This window comes from Ammospiza nelsoni, chromosome 5 (genome assembly GCF_027579445.1).
Source record: "Ammospiza nelsoni isolate bAmmNel1 chromosome 5, bAmmNel1.pri, whole genome shotgun sequence".
Lineage (NCBI taxonomy): Eukaryota > Metazoa > Chordata > Aves > Passeriformes > Passerellidae > Ammospiza > Ammospiza nelsoni.
This window is the reverse complement of record NC_080637.1, coordinates 48,817,917-48,836,351: the sequence shown is the minus strand read 5'-3', so window position 1 is coordinate 48,836,351 and position 18,435 is coordinate 48,817,917. Positions and strand designations below refer to the sequence as shown.

The 18,435-nt window shown below is 50.1% G+C and overlaps 2 protein-coding genes across 2 annotated transcripts in view; both read left to right on the top strand.

Moving 5' to 3' along the window:
* The window catches only part of MEI1 (meiotic double-stranded break formation protein 1), a 38,212-nt gene extending 28,480 nt beyond the window's left edge, over window positions 1–9,732 (top strand). Inside the window, exons 23-31 of the mRNA XM_059472571.1 lie at window positions 173–283; window positions 840–1,021; window positions 3,441–3,522; window positions 3,991–4,196; window positions 4,936–5,017; window positions 7,129–7,235; window positions 8,055–8,186; window positions 8,355–8,464; window positions 9,687–9,732. Of these exons, the coding sequence (XP_059328554.1) occupies window positions 173–283; window positions 840–1,021; window positions 3,441–3,522; window positions 3,991–4,196; window positions 4,936–5,017; window positions 7,129–7,235; window positions 8,055–8,186; window positions 8,355–8,464; window positions 9,687–9,732 (1,058 nt within the window). The remainder of the gene's footprint in view (window positions 1–172; window positions 284–839; window positions 1,022–3,440; window positions 3,523–3,990; window positions 4,197–4,935; window positions 5,018–7,128; window positions 7,236–8,054; window positions 8,187–8,354; window positions 8,465–9,686) is intronic.
* Window positions 9,733–10,314: 582 nt separating this feature from the next.
* On the top strand, window positions 10,315–18,165 carry CCDC134 (coiled-coil domain containing 134). Its single transcript, XM_059472308.1, has 7 exons — window positions 10,315–10,377; window positions 14,367–14,484; window positions 15,303–15,424; window positions 15,620–15,704; window positions 15,939–16,120; window positions 16,370–16,441; window positions 16,812–18,165. The coding sequence occupies exons 2-7, from the start codon at window positions 14,382–14,384 to the stop codon at window positions 16,935–16,937; spliced, it is 690 nt and encodes a 229-aa protein (XP_059328291.1). The 5' UTR covers window positions 10,315–10,377; window positions 14,367–14,381; the 3' UTR covers window positions 16,938–18,165.
* Window positions 18,166–18,435: the final 270 nt, after the last annotated feature.

Below are 18,435 nucleotides of genomic sequence, written 5' to 3'. Positions count from 1 at the left end.
CACTGTCCACTCAAAAGCAAACACTGTAGAGAAAACACCTGTTGCTTTGTCTGTGCTATGCTGTGTTTATTTTCACTTTGTCTGAATTCCCTCCCCACTGACTGACTTCTTTCATTTGCTGAGGTGCTCTGTTAAGTTGGTGTCCTTGTTACACCTGTTCTTTTGTTTCCAGTCTGTAATCTCTGTGGGAAATGCAGGCCAAGGGACACTGACCTCCTGCAGCCATCCTTGAATTTTCTGTACTGGAGTCTTCATCAGACAACACCTTGTAGTCAACAGAGAGGTGAGGAAGGATTGTATTGATTGCTAAGTTAATTTCAGTGAGGATGTAGCTTGACAGAGACTGTATTCTAACTGTCTTAGCAGGTAAGGTGGATGTTTCCCCATCCAGACACAATTATAATTAAAGACCATTTCATACTTTGGATGAGGTTTTTTAAGTTGAGGGGTTTGGTTTGGTTTTGCTGCCTTCTCATGATTCAAGAATTAGCTGCTGAAAGACAGAATCACTGTATTTTTCTTGTTCATAAACACAGCAGTGGGCCTTTAGTGCCTAGCTTGAAATATCCTGGTATTGTCATAGTTCAAAAAAATTAAACAATACTAGGGAAAAGCTCTAATTGACTTTCCTACTGTGTTGTTAGTTGATTAGCTGGCTGAGCAATTGCTTGTGTTCTGGGAGATGAATACCAGTAGCTGGACAGCCTCACTCAGATGAGCTGTGGCAGCTGGGCTACCTCACTGCAGCAGGGGTGTGCTCTGCACTTCTGTTGTGCTTGTCAAGGTTGTTTAACCTGTGCCATCCCATCACCCTCTCTGATTTTGTTTCTCTCATGCAGCAGTAGCTGTGCTGCTCTCCAATGTGTCCTTGCTGGAACTCCTGCAGAAGGTTTTGGAATGCACCTGGCTGTGGTCCCCTCCTTCCAGACCTGCCTCCTTGTCATCTGAAGATGCCTTGCTGTGCTCTGGATGGCTGTTGGTGGCATCCCTTTTGCTTTATCAGCATCGCTACAATACTGAGGTTAGAACCACTCTAAACCCCTCCAGTGTTCAGGGTCAGCACATGGATAAACCTTAAAAATAAATATGTGTGTAAGTGTGTATATATATATATATGTGTATATATATATATATATATATATATATGTGTGTATATATATATATATATATATATATATATATATATATATATATGAAAGTGTTTTGCTTTGGCCTGTAATATGATTGTGTTGATTTCTCTTTTGTTATTGTCCACAAGTTATTCCCTGCTGCACCTCTCTAGCAGGACTGGAAGTTAGCATGTCCCAGAAGGTCTGAGACACAAATCATTGAAGAGTTAAAGAGAGGTGCAAATCCTGTGGGGAGAAGTGCATACCCAGCTTTCCTGATCCAAATTATTTTCCTCTTCAGGACAGAGCAAAATATATTTTAAAACCTTTCTCAAGGGAAGACTAGGGTTGAAAGGCACAGCTCCCATGTTGTAAACTGTTTTTTTATTACTAAAATGATCAATAGTGAGATAGAACCTATTATTGGCAAGTAAGTGTTCAATATTAGCAAGCTGTTATGAATGTGGGCAGCTGTCATTGTATTTGATGCTTTGCAGTCCAACAAGACATCTAAGCTGGAGTTGTCAGCTATTAATGGAATTACAACTTTGAAGGAAGCATTTTCCAATGTCAATACAAAGGAATACGTTTCCTTTTGAAGTACCTACCCAGACCTCTCTTGGTATGGAGTTAGAGAGCATGTAATGAGTTGTGAGCTCTGCTCTTGCAGTTATGCCCAGCAGAGTATGCTCTTTGGGAGTTGGAACACCTGTTTGCAGATGATAAAATCACATTAAGGACACGCATGCATGTGCACAGAAAAGCAAGGGTTGGATTTCTAATGCTGAGGGAAGATGTTTTCCAGAAGACCAGCCCAGACCAGGTCTGCACTCATTACTTTGTCAGCATGCAGCCTCTGCTTAGGGCTCAGAGCATGGTACTTGTACAGGCTGTCAGCTGTGGGAATGAAGCCTGGCCCTGCTCTGAGAGCTGCTAAGTACAGCCTGCCTTCTCAGTTTCCACGTCAGGGCTGTGTCTGGTGCTGTGCCAGTCCCAAACGACATTCTAGTGTCAAGTGTCAAGTATTGAGCTTCATCTTGTGGGACTGATGCTCTCAGCTCCTATTGATCCTTGAAGTGCAATAATTTAGCAGCTTATAAGCCTGTTGCTGGATTTTATCAATACCACTGGCTTGTTGTGCTATGATATACAACCCAGAAATGCTTTTGCACCAGAGATGAGGACAGAAACTGCAGATACAGCTGGGAAATTGAAATGCTTCAAGACTGCTTCAATGTTTCTAATCTTCAGCATTTCTAATTGTCAGTGTTTCTAATCTTCTGTTGAAGGGGAGGAAGCAGAAGAGTCACTTCTCTTGCTGCTTTCTGCTGTTCAGTGTAGCTGGAGCTGCACAAAGCATCCTGGAGACTCATAACAGCACCTTTGTGGCTGTGAATGTGAGCTGATGACAGGCTGTCTCCCTGAGCCTACAGTTTTTAGAGGAAAATAGTGGCTTCAAGAAATGGCCACATTCATCTCAGCCTGATGTTAATAGTGAGGATTTGTCTGGCCATAGCCAACTTCCATCTTAACTGTGTTGCTGCTGCTGGCTTTACCTTGTGAATAAACAGGGCTCATGGGTGGCAGGCTATTGTCAGTTCTAAGATGAGTAGCCACTGCCACCATGTTGCAGGAGCTACTCCTAGTTCTCTGTGGAATATTTCTCTCTTCAGAAGCGTATTTAAAGGAATCAGTCCTGTGATCCTTTTGCCTGCCTTCCCATATCAACTCTCTGGCTTGTTGAAGAGTTTGAACCCTTCTGGGGTTCTCTGAGTCTTCACGCCCTTGCTCTTGAATGGCTGTTCTGTGAAGGAAACAATGTATTGCAGATTTCCCTCTCAACCCACCACTCCTATTTCACCGAGTTCCCAAGTCCCTAAACTCCTCTGCCACTTACACCCATGCAATAGTTCCTGTCTCTGGGCTCTCAGCAGGCCCCAGCTGCAGCAGGCAAGGACAGCTTCTGGCCACTGCTGGTTTTTGGCTGCCTGGCTCTTCAGTCCTGCTGCCTGGCTCTGTGGCTAAGGTAGAGCCGCCTTGGTGGTGGCTGTTTCTGCCACTTCATGTGCTTGGCAGGCTGACAGCCACATGCCAGAGGTCCTGCAGGGAGTAGTGAGAACAAGATGGACAAGGTAGGCTGTGGTTTGGAAGCTGTGCAGCTCAGGCTAGTGGTGAGAGAAACATGAGGGTCCAATGATGTAACTCCCTTCTGTTCCCTTGGTTTTCAGTGGTCATCATGGGATACTGTCTAAGAACTGTGAGTACATAATGGAGCTTTCTATCTGCTCCAAACCAGCACCACTTATTCACTTCTATTTAATTCTCTTCTAGGTTCACCAGACACTCTCTGTAGACCTTACAGAAGTCCTGAATACAGTCATCTTCAGGAATAAGAAGCCCATCCTGCTGTTAGGTATTTACATCTGTTAGGGGGATTTGTCTGGAAGCAGCCACTAGTACCATGATACAAGCAGCAGAGGAGAACTAGTGACTGTGGAATGGAATGGAATGGAATGGAATGGAATGGAATGGAATGGAATGGAATGGTGGGGGTGCTGGAGGGAATCTGGAAACTTTGGTCCATTTGACGTTGTAAATGTGTAACTGGTGGTGAGAAGGGGAAAAGGGAAGTTCTGTAGTTGGACAGATCTTCCTTGGAACTGAGTGTGAACTGTGTTAGTGTCTCAAAGAAGGAGATTTACAAAGAAACTCATGTTGCCATTCCTGTCTACAGCTGTCAGCAGCTGCCAGACAACTCCGGTGGGCTATTAAGCTTACATATTCTCTCATCACCCTCTCCCATGCTGTTGCACAAGCACCAACACACAGGGTAGAGCAGAGAAAAACACTGACACACACTAATAAGCATCTCCCTGTCTAGTGAGCATCATGCAGTTCCTGAGAGCTGTCCTGCGACAGAACTTCTCCTCCTCCTTGCTGGTGATTGTTGGCCAAAACACAGCCCCAAATGCTGCTCAACCACAGCCATCATCACTGCAGGGCACTGCCCTGCACCCCCTTGCCATGCAGCAGGTCTTCTCACTTGTTGTCAGTCTGCAGAACCTTCTGGTGCATGTCCAGTTGCAGGTATGTAAAATATGACTTTTGGAACAACAGTAGTGTTGGGCTTCAAGCAGGAACAGTAACCTGAGGAGAAACCACCCTGCTGCAGAATCAAAGGGGCTGCCTGCTTGTTTTTTCTTCTGTCTGCATTTTCAACCCCATACAGATATGTGATGAGGAGGAGGGAAAATGCTCTTGCTGCAGCACAGTGCAGTGAGAGAGAAGGTAAATCAAGCTATGCAGTACTCCCTGCTGTTCAACTGGGTAGCTGAAATTCTGTGTACTAATGACAATTTCTGTCTTCCCATCTCTTTCTCTGCAGGGATGCCACATCCATAGGGACAGATGTGGGAAATGTATAACAAATCCCAGTCCATTCCCCATGCCCCTGACAAGGTGCTTCTGGGGGTAGTGGGTGCATCAGCATACATTTAACTTGCTCAAGTGATTCTGGGCTCCAGGGGTAGTACATCAGTTTCCATTTAACACTTAAGCTGTGTTGGGCTCCTATCCTTATTCTTTGGAGGCTGTTACTTATTATTTTTAGTCTCAAAATAAGTAGTTGTAGCTCTGTCTGGCTCCTTGATGTGACAGATAATTTGCAGCACATTGCATTCCTTGAAGGAGATGAAAGGTGTTATTTTCCTGTGCTGCATACTCTTCTGATCCTGGCACTTTATGAATTTTCCTCTTGCAATAGCTGTTGACTGTTTTTGTTTTTTTGGTTTTTTTTGTTTTTTTGTTTTTTCTCTTGGTATTCCAGAAAGACTTGCTGCTCTCTCAGGCAGTGGTTGCCTGCCTAGAAACCTTAGTGGAATACCTGTATGTGAAGAACCAGGATGTTGGTAAAGTCTTCATGTTCTTTCTTCTCCTAGTTCCCCTCCTGCAGTGATTTTGAGCTCTTAGTTTTTTATCCAGTAGCACTCTGGAGAAAATGTGTGATGAGTTTATGCCAAATAAGAAAAATTATTTGTGTGCCTAAAGTTAATATTGTGCTTTGTGGGATGAGATCACAGTGCCTGGCTCCCCTGCATGAACTTTGGCTCTGGACACCAAGATGCTTTCCAGAAGGCAAAAAGTAGTTCTCCAACCCTGTAAGAGGGAAAGACTTGGGAATGGAAGGAGTATAGGAACAGTCTTTGACCTTCAGGCCAATTGTATCAAACCTTTAGACCATAAACATATGGGAGGGAGGGAGGGAGGGAGGGAGGGAGGGAGGGAGGGAGGGAGGGAGGGAGGGAGGGAGGGAGGGAGGGAGGGAGGGAGGGAGGGAGGGAGGGAGGGAGGGAGGGAGGGAGGGAGGGAGGATCTGAACATGATGTGTCTTACGAAAGGACGGTGTTGGTCATGGTTTGGTCTTGAAGGAAGGGAAGGAAGAACAGGATATTAGGCAGCCTTAGGGAATGGAAAATAGAAATTCTGGATTTCCAGGGTGAATTCTGACTTTGGTTTCCAGAGTGCATGTCAGACCTAATGTGTATCATGTTTTCAGTATAAGATAATATCACTGCATTGTACATTTGTACCATGTACATTGTTGGGGGGGAAAAATAGACCCTTCTGCTATTGTCAGCCTCCTGCCATGAAGTTCAGGTGCTGGCTCTGTTCTTAAACCAGAAAGTTCTCTGTACCCTGACCTATTTACTTTGTTTGTTTAAACACCAATGGAGGAGGGAGTGGAGTGAATGAACACCAGGCAAAAGGGACACTGGTGGGAGAGAGAGGAAGTGGTTGGATAAAGATGTAATACTGCAGATGAATGACAGCCAGTCATTCCCCAGAAGAGAGGCTATTAAAAGGCTGAATTAAAAAAAAAAAAAAAAAAAAGTTATGGGGAGGCTTTGCTAATTTGGGATTAAACTAATGAAATGCTGCTGCAGCAACAGCTGAACCTGTCACTTTGGCTGCTGTGGTGCTTCAGAACAACAATAACAAGTCTCCTTATTTCAAGCAGAATGAGGGTCAAGCTTTATTTGGCTGAAAGATGCAAGAACACTTGGACTCTGCCTCTAGGAGTTGACTCACTTGAGGCTTTCTAAAACCCTCTTTTGGTCCAGAGATATTTCCAAATGTGCAGAGTAGGCTCATGCACAGTGCTGGTACTTTCTCATTTACCCCAGATGAAAGATATCCCCAAAATATTTGACATTATTTTTCAGTGTTGTTTTCCTATGGAAAATATTCTTGTAGTGGCAATAGGGAGGTTATGTGACTGCCAGTGGAAAAGAGACCTTTTCTACACTCTGGTGAGTTGCTATAGTATAAAAAGTTATATCAGTTGATTTATTTGTCTATCCCATGCTCCTAACCTCTACTAAATACAAAGTAATAACATTTTAATTTCAGCATTCAGTGAAAGACCTCATGCCATCATAGACTTATGGCCTTACCTAATACATGTTACGTTATCATGTTTGTTCTTTAGTGAGAGCATTTTCTCTAATGACTGCATTGCCACCATCAGCCTGGCTGGTCCCCATAGTCCACTGTCTGATGTAGATCCAGCCTCAGTTTGTTCAGCTTCTGTTATAGGGCTTTCTTCATTACCCAAAGGGTATTCTGCAGCTAAATAAAAACTGAGGTCAGGAGAGTTGTCCTCAGATTGAAACTGGAGGGTATTATTTTTAAAACCCCAGGCTAAAGATATTCTCTCTCTGTTTTATGACATACACCCCAGGAGAAGGTTTCTCTTCCTGTACCAGCACAAAGATGGACAATATGTGTTTTCTTCTTTGAAAAGCTATTAAGCTTTTGTCCTCTTGACTGAACTCTTGCCCAGAGAGTGACCGATTAAAAAGCAAGTAAGAGCAGTGAAAAATAACCCTTTAGTGTTTCACAGCATGGGTTCTAGGAGAGAAAACTTGGGCTCAGTATTGAAGACTGTCCTTAGCTGGGTTCAGCCTGTCACTTTGGCAGTTTTACAGCTGTCTTTGAGTGGCTTCTCCTTCTCTCCCAGCTCTGCACATTGCTTCGCAGCCGTGGCACCGATTCCTGCTCTTCACACTACTCAGTGGGGGCCAGAAGTCCTTTCTGCAGCCAGAAGTTCTCAGGCTGATGACTTTGGTGAGCAGCAGAAGGGTGGGCTGTTCCCCATCTTTCCCAGTATGTTGGCACAATGTGCCTAGGCTGGTGTTTGGTAGTTAACTTGCTATGCAACACAGTCTCTGATACTGCTGTGGCTTTGCCCGGGACTGTATTCCTGCCCTCTATTAATAATGATAGTTTCAAGTGAACTTCCACACCCTGCAGAAACTGACTGCTGTTAGTGAGCACCTCCCGTTCTTCTGGTGTTGGTAACATTTATTTATATCATCTAGTATCCCTGGGGAGGAGAGGAGAAACTTGCAGAGAACATGCAACTGCTGTTACCAGTCAGGGAGCAAGCTGGCTGCTTGGCATTGCAGCTTGTCTCCCATCTCAGCCTTACAGACCTGACTTTTAGGGCAGGGAGTTAGTGCCATATTCTACCCTGCTGTATGTGGGGTCTGTGGGCTAGAGGGGGAATGTGATCCTACCCAGCAGAAATAATGAAGATAAAGCCCTCATGGCAGTAAATGAGAGGAAGGGGTTATTAAAGTGAACCTTCCCCCTCCAAATATAAGTTGGGTCTGTGAGTATTTGCTGTTCTTATTTCAGTTTTAAAAGGTTACCTCATTTATTTTAGTTCCTTCCCAGCTTAAACCAAAATAAGTCTGGCTATAAATCAGAGCCCCATCAACATAGATATTTGCACTGGTTCCATTAGAAGTGGTATAAAAATCAGGCCTGTGGTTAAGGTGCTGCAGTAATGGTGCACAGAAGAGGTCTTTGCAAGTGATGAGTCACTGTTGCACTCTGTGGGTCTTCCACTATTTAATGTCTCTATTTTTTCCTTTGTTCAAGTTTGTGAGATATCAGAGCAGCAATATTATTTCTCAAAAAGAAATTAGCCAGATTATTCAGGAGGCAGCAGAAGCCAACATAGCAGAGCTGCCTGAGGCCACGTCTCATGCTCTTCACCTCTTCCTTTCTCAGGTAAGAGAGCAGTGACTGCTTAGGAAAATGGGAATGGAGTCCCTAGGTGTTTGCTTTGGCCTTTGAAGATCTCACTGGTCTGTTTGGAGATGAGGGAGGGAGTATGAAGGAACAAGCCCAACAGTTTTATGTTGTTCTGGAAATCATTCTTTTTTTCTGACCCCTCAGATTCAGAATAGTCATTACCAGGTGGAGCCAGAACAGTCAGAGGTCATTCAGACCTTGCTGGATCGGCTCTTGGGACAGAGGACTGTGCGTGTAAAGCATCAGGACGTCGTGTATCCTTTGGTACTAATGTGTGTGGCAGGTGTAACAGAGGTAGGAAGGACACTTAATTTGCTGCTCCTTCTCTTGTTGCAGCTGACTGTGGGATGAAAGACTTCATCATGTCCTAATCTGAGAAGACATTTCAGAAATGAGTGGACAATTGGGATTAAAGAAGGCTCTGTGTGCTGGGCTTGTGTTCATCTATAAAGCTGAGGTGATCTGATGAAAGAGGGGCAGGCTTGGGAGTCTCTGGCTTCAAAGCAGTAACAATCCCTGTATTGATTTCCCTGGAGGATGAGCAATGAGTTAATCTCTGTTTGCATGCCATCTAGTGCCAGGATGCCCAGGAAGTAGTGGAAACCCAGATATGACTCAGGCACTTTCAAAATGCAGAGAGCATTTGGGAACCACTGAGGGGAATTAGCAGATTTTATTCTGTTTGGGCCTAGTCTGCCACTGTGAACTAAATCCTCTTCTCTGGGGATAGAGGCAGAGGCCACTCCCAGATGCCTTGTGGAGAAAGAGGGAACCTGACGCAGTATTTGTTTGTTTCTCAAACTTTTTCTGCCTTCCTGTTTTCATCGCGCTGCATTGCCTCAGATGTGTAGCAGTGATGGAAGTGGACGTGGCAGTGATTTCCTGTGGGTGTGGGGACTTCCTTCACTGTGGGGCACTGTCATCAGCCATGGGTAGGGTACGTGGTGGGTGAGGTGTTTGTCCTGTCAGGAGTAGCTTGTCCTCATGCTTACCCCCAATGTGATGTTGCTGCTCTGTTGTGGAACAATCAGAGGGCAAGTTGTACTGGTGGAGGCCATTGGGCCCCACAGAGTATCTCTCCACTCCATTTCTCCATTTTGCTTCTCTGTACAGGGATGAAGGAATTTGGATGGGAAGTTTTGTTACATTGCTGAAGTTACTTTTCATTTCTGACTTTTTTATGTATTAAGAAACCTTCAAATCTTGGTGGTTAGGAAGGAAGGATCTTAGATGCATTTGAAGTGAAGCAGGGGGCTATGTGAATAAGATTGTTATGGACACGAAAGACAAAATCCTCTGGTCAAAATGGAGCTTTGACTTTTCTTCAGGTTGATGTTTCTTATGTATGTTGACAGTGAGGTTCCATGGGAGGGTTGGTTTAGTTATGAAAACCTCCTGTCAGTGATATGTCAAATGTGGGAATTCCCATAGCATGTATGCCTTTCTTTTGGTTTCCACTCATGCTGTCAATGACAGATGTCTGGGAAATGTGGCAGTGTCTCTGTCACACATTGGAGATTGAAATGAGAAGATACAGTGCACAGAGCAGAGGAACAAAGCAAGAATCTAGGAGGAGACCCCCATCCTGTCATTCCTTCCCAGTGAGTAGTAGGGAGAAGAAGGACAAAGGAAGTTACTTGTTGCTCATTTTTAGAAAAAGGTTTGTTGAAATTAAAAAGTTCTGTTACTGAAACGGCTCAGTTTCCCCTTCTGTGCGGGATAAGGCTTGGTTGATGCCCTTCATGTATCAAAATACAGTCCTGCCTGGGGAAATGATGTCGTACAGGGGCGTTGTGGAAGAGGTACTCTGCTCACTCATCGTGGCTGATAGGGCTGCGGGATGGTCCCTTTGCTCTGGGCTGGAAGGGGCGGTGGGGGCTCAGCCAGGATCCCGGGGGAAGCAGATACGTGTCCCATAGGGATGAGGAGACTTCTTCCAGGTCACGAGTGACCCCTGCGACTACAGCCCCATCCCCGCTGTCCCGTTGCCGCCAGACCCTCCAAGTGCCCGCCGGTGCGTGGCCGGTGCCGGTGGCGGGGCGGGGCGGGGCCTCAGGAAGTGACACGGCGGGGCGGAGCGGCGGTGGCAGCGGCAGCGGCGGCAGCATGGCAGCGCGGCGGGCGTGAGCGCCGGCCTCGGCACCCGCACCCGGCACCTGGCCCGCAGGTGGGGACCGGCCGCGCCCCCGGGAGCCATCCCCGCCCCGGGAGGCCCAGCGGGGCCGTGGCGGGGCAGGAGGGAATGGCGGGAGCAGCGCTGGGGCCGCTCCGGGGGACGGGGCGGAGGTGGCCGGAGCACCCTGAGCGAGACCCGGCAGGGGCCCGTCCTCCCGGGCAGCCGGGGTGGCCGATGAGCGGGGCAGGCAGGGCGGCCCCGGGACACCTCTCTGGAGCCTGGGTTAAGGGGCTGTGCCGGACGGGCTCTGCCTGCCATCGCCGCCCGCTCGCCCCGCGGCTCCCGGGAGCTGCCGTCCCCCCCGAGGGTTCGCGTCCTCCCGGGTGCCGCTTGCTGCGTCCCCTTGACACGGCTCCGGGTGGCTTTCCCGCAGCGCGGCCGGGGACGGTTCGGCTAGTCCCCTTTCCACCGTCCCGGTGTGATTGCCTTTACTTTCAGCGGAGCTTGCGGGAGAATCCGCATCTCCTGTGCCAGCGGCCGCCCGAGCCCCTCAGGGGGCTTCTTGAACCCCTCCGGCGCGAGGGTGGGCTGGAACCGACCCATTCCTGCTGGAAATCAGCAGGAAATCGGGGCTGCCAAACCGTGCGGTACGCGAGCTTCTGGGCTGGGTGGCTGGGAGACTTTGGAGACGAGCAGGTGTAAATGGCCCGTACTGTTTCAACTGAAGCAGCTGGTCCTGTAAGCCCCATATAGATATGTCCTCCTAGAGGAGTCTGAGCAGAGGTGTTTCACTTCTGAAGCTTTTGGTTCACCTGTAACAAAAGATTAATCCTCATCTGGTTGTTGGAGGAGTGCCTTGGGATTGGGTTCACGGGGCTGGGAGTTTTCATCCCTTGTTTAGCCACAGCATGCTCCTGGTGAAGGATGATGCTCTTCCCCCTACATTTCAGTGCCTGCAGAGGGGAAGTGGGGGGGTCATGCAAAAGTTTCTCCAGGGAACCTAAGCATTGCAGCATGGCTCTGCCTTGCAAGCTCATTAAGTGAATAAATCTCAGGGATGCTTGCTTCAGATGGGGCTCCTGCAGGAAAATTTATAATGTAATTGAAAACATTTTAATGGGAAGTACTAACCATCTATTACATGGCATCTGTTGTCATGTCTTTGGAAAAACACATCTAAATTAAGAGGTTGGTAGACAGTGAGACAGACTGGTGGGCTTGCTGCTGAAACAGCCAGCTGGCCAGGGCTGCAAGGCAATGTTGGTGGAAACTCCTTTCCATCTGTAGCATCAGGCCAGGCCCTGGCTCCCTGGACTGCTCTGGGAGCATCAGGCAGAGCTGTCTCTAGCAGAAATCAATTCAGGGAGGAGCAGGGAGGAAAGAGAGGAGCAGCTCTGCAGTGTTTGTGTCTCATCCCTCAGCGGGTGTGGAGACATGAGAGTTTGTGGGGAAAGCATGGAGGAACATCTGCAAGGAGCTTTGGCATCTCTGCCGTTACGTAGTGTGGCCTAGAGAGGAAGGAATGTCCTCTGCTGTTAAAATGGGGTGAAATTGCCAGAGTAGTGAAAGGAAATAAATCTGCAATGGTCCTACATGGCATCAGCAGCCCCAAGTTCCCTGTGGGTGAGAGAAACAACTGGGCCTGCTTAATTTTCCCCGGTGTGTTTCAGCCCTGATGGACAATGGCAAATAAATAGCTCCGATGTGAGAATGAGTGCCAGCAGATCAGATGAAAAAGTGATGGGCTTCCAGTATGGTTCTCCAGTCCTCTACTTCTGACCTTGTCCCATGGGACAATCTTTAGGACTGGTGTAGGAGGATCTGAATACATTTGCATTGCAAACATTGACCATCCCTACCCCAGCATCTGCTGTTGTGTCTCTGAAGAAGCCCATCACTGTTGTGAGCAGGCAGGCAGGCAGGCTGGTGGCCCTTGTGCTGCAGCAGCTGGCTGGTCAGCAGCTGCTTCAGCTGAGAGCTGTGCTTTGCTCTGCTCTGCCTGGAACAGGGTTTTTTTGCAGCTCGTCTTCCCCTTTGTTGCACCTGTGGAATATCCTCCAGCCACCCAACTCCAGTGTTGGAAATGGGGGATACTGCAGCCCCTATCCTAACCAGGCATGCTGGGGCTGCCACAGGCAGCATGGCAGAGCTGTTGTGGGCAGCATTTCTGCTCTTTGCCTTCCAGCCTAGTCTGGAGGCCACTGGCTACCTCCAGTTTCTCTTTCCAGTTCTCCATGAGCATGGCAAATTGCCAGCCTAATCCTTATGTTGGTATGTATCATCCAAGGGGCAGACAGGAGCTTGGTCCCAGGGCAGTCACTCTATGTGCTTTTGCATTGCTGCACTTCCTCCTCCCTGAGAGCTTGGGAGGTGTTGAGCACCTGTGGGGCTCTGCAGAGGAGAGACCTGTGCCACCTCACTGAGCCAGGCCCTGGGTCCTGGGTCATTGTTTTTGGCAGGGTGAAGCAGTCTCTTGGAAGCAGACCAGGCTGTTAGGTTCAATAGAACATCTGTTTGCCTGGGCTGGAGAATTTTCCTTACTGCCTTGGCTTGGTGTGCTTTGTGGCATTCAGGATGGCTGGAATATGGCTTAAGCCTCACACCACAGTGGGAAGAGGGGACAGACCCTCTGGCATGGGGATTTGTGGCATGGGGGTTTGTGCTGCTGTCCCGGCTCCACACCGTGTCAGAAATATGGGGCACTGCCACGTCTTCTTCAATAATGCTGGTTGTATTTACTCTGGTCTGTTCCTTTCCAGGGGTGCAGCGTTTTACAAAGCACAACAGCAAAATATGAGTTTCTCATGTTTGTCTGACACTGCTCCCCTGCCTTTGCCAGGGGTGTGAAGATGCTTGGCTTGGCCTCGGCAGGAGGTACATGGTGGGAGCTGCTGCTGATCCTTGCAGGGCTGAAGAACTGCTGGTGCTGCTTGCTTTGCCTCTTTCATGGGCTTGGAGTTGAAGAAATTGTATTTGTTTAAAAAAAGAAAAGCAACAAGAAAAGAACAAGAAAGGATTTGCTTTTGTTTCAGTATTAAGGCATTACAGAGACAAGTTTGGCTGGGCGGGCAAACTTGGACTCAAGAGGGCAGTGGGTTATAGGGTGAGGTCAGCTCTCGTGGCTTTAGACATCTGCCTTTCCTTCGGGAGCAGGAGGTGGCTCAGATGATGCCTCTGAAGGAGCTGTTGCTTCTGTAATTGCCAGTGGCCTGTGCTCAGCTCCACAGAAACCTTATGCCTGAGGACAGACCACCCTGAGTTCTGCTGCCTGGGGACTGAGCTGTTGCTCAGTATAGACTAAGCAACAGCTCCAGGTATAGACTTTTCCAGGTATAGACTGTCCAAGAGGATCCTCATTCTCAAGGACCTTTTTCTCCAGCCATTGAATTTGTCTGAGGGACATTTGTGGTCAGGAGCAGCTTTGCCCAAGAGCATCCCTGCAAAGCCTCAGACACTGTCTGGGAAGGGACTTATTTGGAGGGAGGGGGAAGCTACCACCAGGTCACCCAACTGTGGTTTTTTGGTGTGGTGGCACCCAGCTTGTAGTGAGGGAAAGGGTCCGGGTACCAATACCCCAAGTGGTGAGGGGAGGTCGCTGAGCTGGTTGCACTGGTACTTGAAGGAGAGATGGACTTCAACCCCTCAGTGATCCGCTCTTTCTTCCAGACCTGCTATTGTGGCTGTTGGGCTGCTCTGCCTCACAAACCCAGCAAAAACCTAGCTGTTATTTTTGGAACAAGGGGTAGGACTTAAATTTTCTGTTGGGTCAGTGCTGGGTCAGATGCCTGGGGCTGGCAGTGCAGGCAGGTAAAGAGAAGAGGGAGACCAGGGCTTCACTTGCAGCAGGCTGGCTGCAGCATCACCATGTGCCTCTGCTCTGGCCACTGTATGCCTCAGACCCCTCTTGGGGACAAGGGAGAGATGGACAAGGACCCTGGTGCCAAGGGCACTGTGCCATTGGTCCCAAGTGGCTTGTGTGACTTCTCCTTTTGGTAAGTCTCCTCAATGATCTTTGGTTTTGTTGGTCTTTTCTCTTCCAGGCTGCAGTGGCCAACATGGATTTTCTCATTATCTGTCCCTTTCTGCTGGCCTTGCTGCTGTCCCAGGGCAGCTTCACAGACCTGGAGAAACAGAGAGTAGACTCTGGCTTGGAAATCTGTATCCTCTGCAGCCTGCCCCTCATGACCATGTGTGCACTAATGGCTACGGAGGCTGGAGGGAGCACATGCACAGGGAAGGGGTCAGAGACCATGGAAAGGGGCACAAGGAAGTGGAAAAGAGAGGATCCAGAAGCACTGGGAAGTTGCTGCTTTGTCCTTCTGTAGATGGGCTTGTGCCAAGCTCCTGGGTTTGCTAACCAAGTGCCTGGCTTGGTGCCGGAGCAGAAATGGCAGTGATGCTTGGTGTTCTTTCTGCTCCATTGTGCTGAGCACTGAGCACATTTCCCAGTCTGCTCTTGGAAGTGGCATGGCCAGCCAGGAGGCAGAGCACGCCTGCACTTCTCAGTGCTTTGAGATCACCAACTGGGATGGTGGAAGAGGACTCCTGGGCTTGTGGCACTTGGTCTCCTCTGTGCCACAGGCACTTTTTGCTCATGAGGAGATGATGGGCTAATACAAACCCTTCTTAGCACACAGCAGCATCCCCTGGTGAACAGGCAAAGTATGAAAAGATGTGTGTGTGGAGACCCATGGGGAAGGTGGCAGTTCATGTTCTTCCTCCACGTTCCTCCTCCATCCCATCAGTCAGAGCATGGATTGGCAAGTGGAGAGCTCCTCACAAGCTCTTAGCACTGTTAAGGGCCCTGCTGAGGTGTTTGGGCAAGGGGTTCACTGGAAATCTGTGTTCCATCCTGGCTCAGGTGCTGCCCCTCAGACACCTCATAGTGGGGCTGGGATGGTGCCAGGGGCCTGCTGGAGGAGGGAGAGCAGCAGTGTGGTGGGAGAATGCTGACAGTGCCCTTGACAGTGGTGCAGATAAGAAGCTGTTTGAGGTGAAGCGCAAGGACCAGATGAATGCTCTGAAGAACTTGATTGAGCTCAATGACATCAACCAGCAGTACAAAATCATTGACATCATGCTCAAGGGACTCTTCAAAGTAAGCCACAGTGCAGGCTGCACTCTGAGCCCACAGGGGTGGGCTGAAATGGGAAGGGTTGGGGGCTTCTGTGGAGTGTGTGGCAGGTGAGCCTTAGGACCTGAAGGGAGGATGCCATGGGGTTTCAAAGTGAGGCAGTGTAGCAGCACCTCCAGGGTGCAGGGCAGGACAAAACACTAATCAAGATTCTGGCAGGTGCTGGAGGACTCCCGTGCTGTGCTCATCGCTGCTGATGTGCCTCCTGATGGGCCCTTCCCTCAGGATGAGAAGATAAAGGATGGTAGGTCCTCTCTGGTTTTTACCCTCCTCCTTTTTCTTCTGTTCTGGTGCACCACAGACATTCTTCCTGGGATCAGTGCTGGGGTAGGTACAAAACCCCTGTGTATCCAGACCAGACCTGGGCTGCTCCCTGTCTGTTGGGGATGCCATTGCTGCCTCTCTGACCAGTTCATACTGGGGAGCCTACTGGTTTGCCCTCAGCCTGTGCTGATGGAGCTGGTGGCTGTCCCCACAGCATACTCCCACGTGGTGGAGAACACTGCCTTCTTCGGGGACGTGGTCCTGCGCTTCCCCAAGATTGTGCACCACTACTTCGACCGCAACTCCAACTGGAACAGCCTCATCCGCTGGGGCATCGGCTTCTGCAACCTGACGGGTGTGTTCGAGCAGGGACCCCACTCCCAGGTCCTGCGGCTGGTATGGCTCCTTGTCTCCCCTGCCATGACCACCCTCTGCTGCTGGGCTGGGGGAGCTGAGGGTTTTGGGGTAAAAGGAAGGGAGGGGCACTGCCCCCACCATGTCTGGGGGCTGTCCTTGAGCTGAGGATGGGGGAAGCGCAGAGAGCATAGATGGGACTGGTGGGAGAGTAGGGGACCCCCATCACACAGCTGGGGGATGCGAGTGGGAGGCACCACTCCCCAGTGAGGTCTCCCCTTCGCTCTGCAGATGGCTCAGGAGCTAGGAATCAGTGAGAAATCGCCTGATTACCGCAATCCCTTTAAAACGGACCAGTCAGAGGTAAGATGGCAATGCTGCCAGATTGTCTCATGGGCTTTCCCATCTGTGTCACAGCTCCAGGCAGCTGGCTGGGGAATGGAATGGCTGGCTTGTGGGAAGTTGCCAAATGCCCCTGTCACTGACTAAGCATGGCTGAAACACAAACACTGAATTCCCTGTCTGTGCTCTACTTTGGGCACCTGATGCCCTCTCTTCCCTTCTGTGGCCACCTGCCTCGTAGCTGAGACTCTGTTTGTCGCTTGCTGATCTGTGCTCAAAGCTCCCTGGACTGCGAGGCTTGTACATTGGCTTTGGTGTGGGTCTGGAGGGGTTGTGCCTCTGGGAGGCTGTGGGTGCTCCCCAATGCTGACTCCTTTCTGTCAACCCCCAGTTTTTCCCCAGTGCTGACACCTTTCAGAAGGCGCTGCGGGATGAGGAGAAGAGGAGGAAGAAGGAAGAGAAGCGGAAGGAGATCCGCAAGGGCCCACGCATCTCCCGCTCACAGTCGGAGCTGTAGCAGGCTGGGACTTGTGCCTTGCAGTGGGGGTGGCACCACTGGGACACAGAGTGGCTTGCTCCCTTCTCGGCAGCTTTGGGCCGGTGCCTGGCCGTTCCCTTTCCATTTGTGCTGTGGGTTTTGTTTTGTTGCCTTTTGTTTTTGTTCAGTGAAGGTTGTGTGGTGGTGCCGGTGGGTTGGCCCAAAGGGGCTAAAATGGGGTACCCCTTCCACAGAGGTAAAGCACAGACAGGACAGCACTGGGGCCATCCCCTGGTCAGGGTGTTGCTGCCTGTGGGGAAGTAGGGTGTGAGGGACACGCCTCTGGTGGAGCCCGGGGATCCCTCCTCACTGCAGCACACCCCACGCTGAAGGTGCCTCCTCCAACACGGGTGGGCTGGGGTGTGCGTCACACCAAACAGCCTCATGAGCAATGCTGCTTCTCTCCGTTTTGCTTTTCGTTCAGCTAAATGGGTGATCTCATTGGCACCCCCCACTGGGTTCTACCTGGTCTCTGCACAGCTGCTACCTCTGCCAGAGAGCACCTTCCCTTTTCCCAGCGGCTGTTCCACCGAGCAACGTGTGTTTCATTGTTCAGACGTTGTTGAAAATGCCGATGGCAGCAGCTGTTCCTGGCTGATGGCATCTCGGGGCCACTGCAGGTCATTCACTCAGAGAGGCAAATGCCTGGTGAATTTTTTGGACAGGAGGAATTTCGGTACTTGGCCTCTTTGCAGCCAGTTGTGCCTGTACTGCAAGCCAAGCTGATGCTGAAGATGCTGGGGAACCAGCCTGAGCTGCTGAGAGCCTGTCCTGCAGCCCATGCCCCATCCTTTCTCTTTGGGGCTCATCCTCTCTGAATGAGTCCCCGAAGCCCCTTGTCAGGGGACAGCCAGACGAGGGCATGTGGCAATAGCCGGGCTGAAGTAGGGAGGGAGCCAGCTTGAGGGGCTGCAACCTTCCACGGGCGTCTGGGCTGCCATGGGGACAGTTGAGGGGCTGGCCCAGGACCCGGCACAGCCACGCTGTGATACCTCACCTGTGCGATGGCCTTGCACCAGAGCGGGCTCTTGCAGAGGGGCTTTTCCCAAGGAGCCGGTTCTCTGCGTCGGGCTGGCAGCATCGCAGCCTTTGAGGAAAGGGAAACGTCCCGGATTTTTTAACAGCAGAGCCAAGTCCCTCCAATGAGGGGAGGGGGTAGCAATGGGCGCATTTGGTTTTTCTTGAATAAAATTGACTTGATTATTTTTTTTTAAGTAGAAGAATCGTGGCTCTTGCTCCCGTTCCTGGTGGGAGCGGGTGTACGCCAGAGAGCGTCGAGCTGGCCCCTCAGGAGGCGAGGGTCCGTGGGCGCTGCGGAGGGAAGGACAAGCCCCATGCTCTATCCACCGCCGCCTTGCATCCGGCCGTTCCGCCGCGCATCCTGGCGGCATCCCGGGACGCGAGTCCTGCCCCGGCCAAGTTTCCCGGGGGCGGCGGCGTCGGTGCCGCTCCCACGCGCGGCGCTGTCCCGCCCCTC

Bases quoted from the DNA above. Each gene is read 5' to 3' on its own strand.
- CCDC134 (XM_059472308.1), top strand. From the start codon at position 14,382: ATGGATTTTCTCATTATCTGTCCCTTTCTGCTGGCCTTGCTGCTGTCC. The intron at 15,425-15,619 runs GTAAGCCACAGT...AGATTCTGGCAG, and splicing joins TGCTCAAGGGACTCTTCAAA to GTGCTGGAGGACTCCCGTGC. The intron at 16,121-16,369 runs GTATGGCTCCTT...TTCGCTCTGCAG, and splicing joins ACTCCCAGGTCCTGCGGCTG to ATGGCTCAGGAGCTAGGAAT.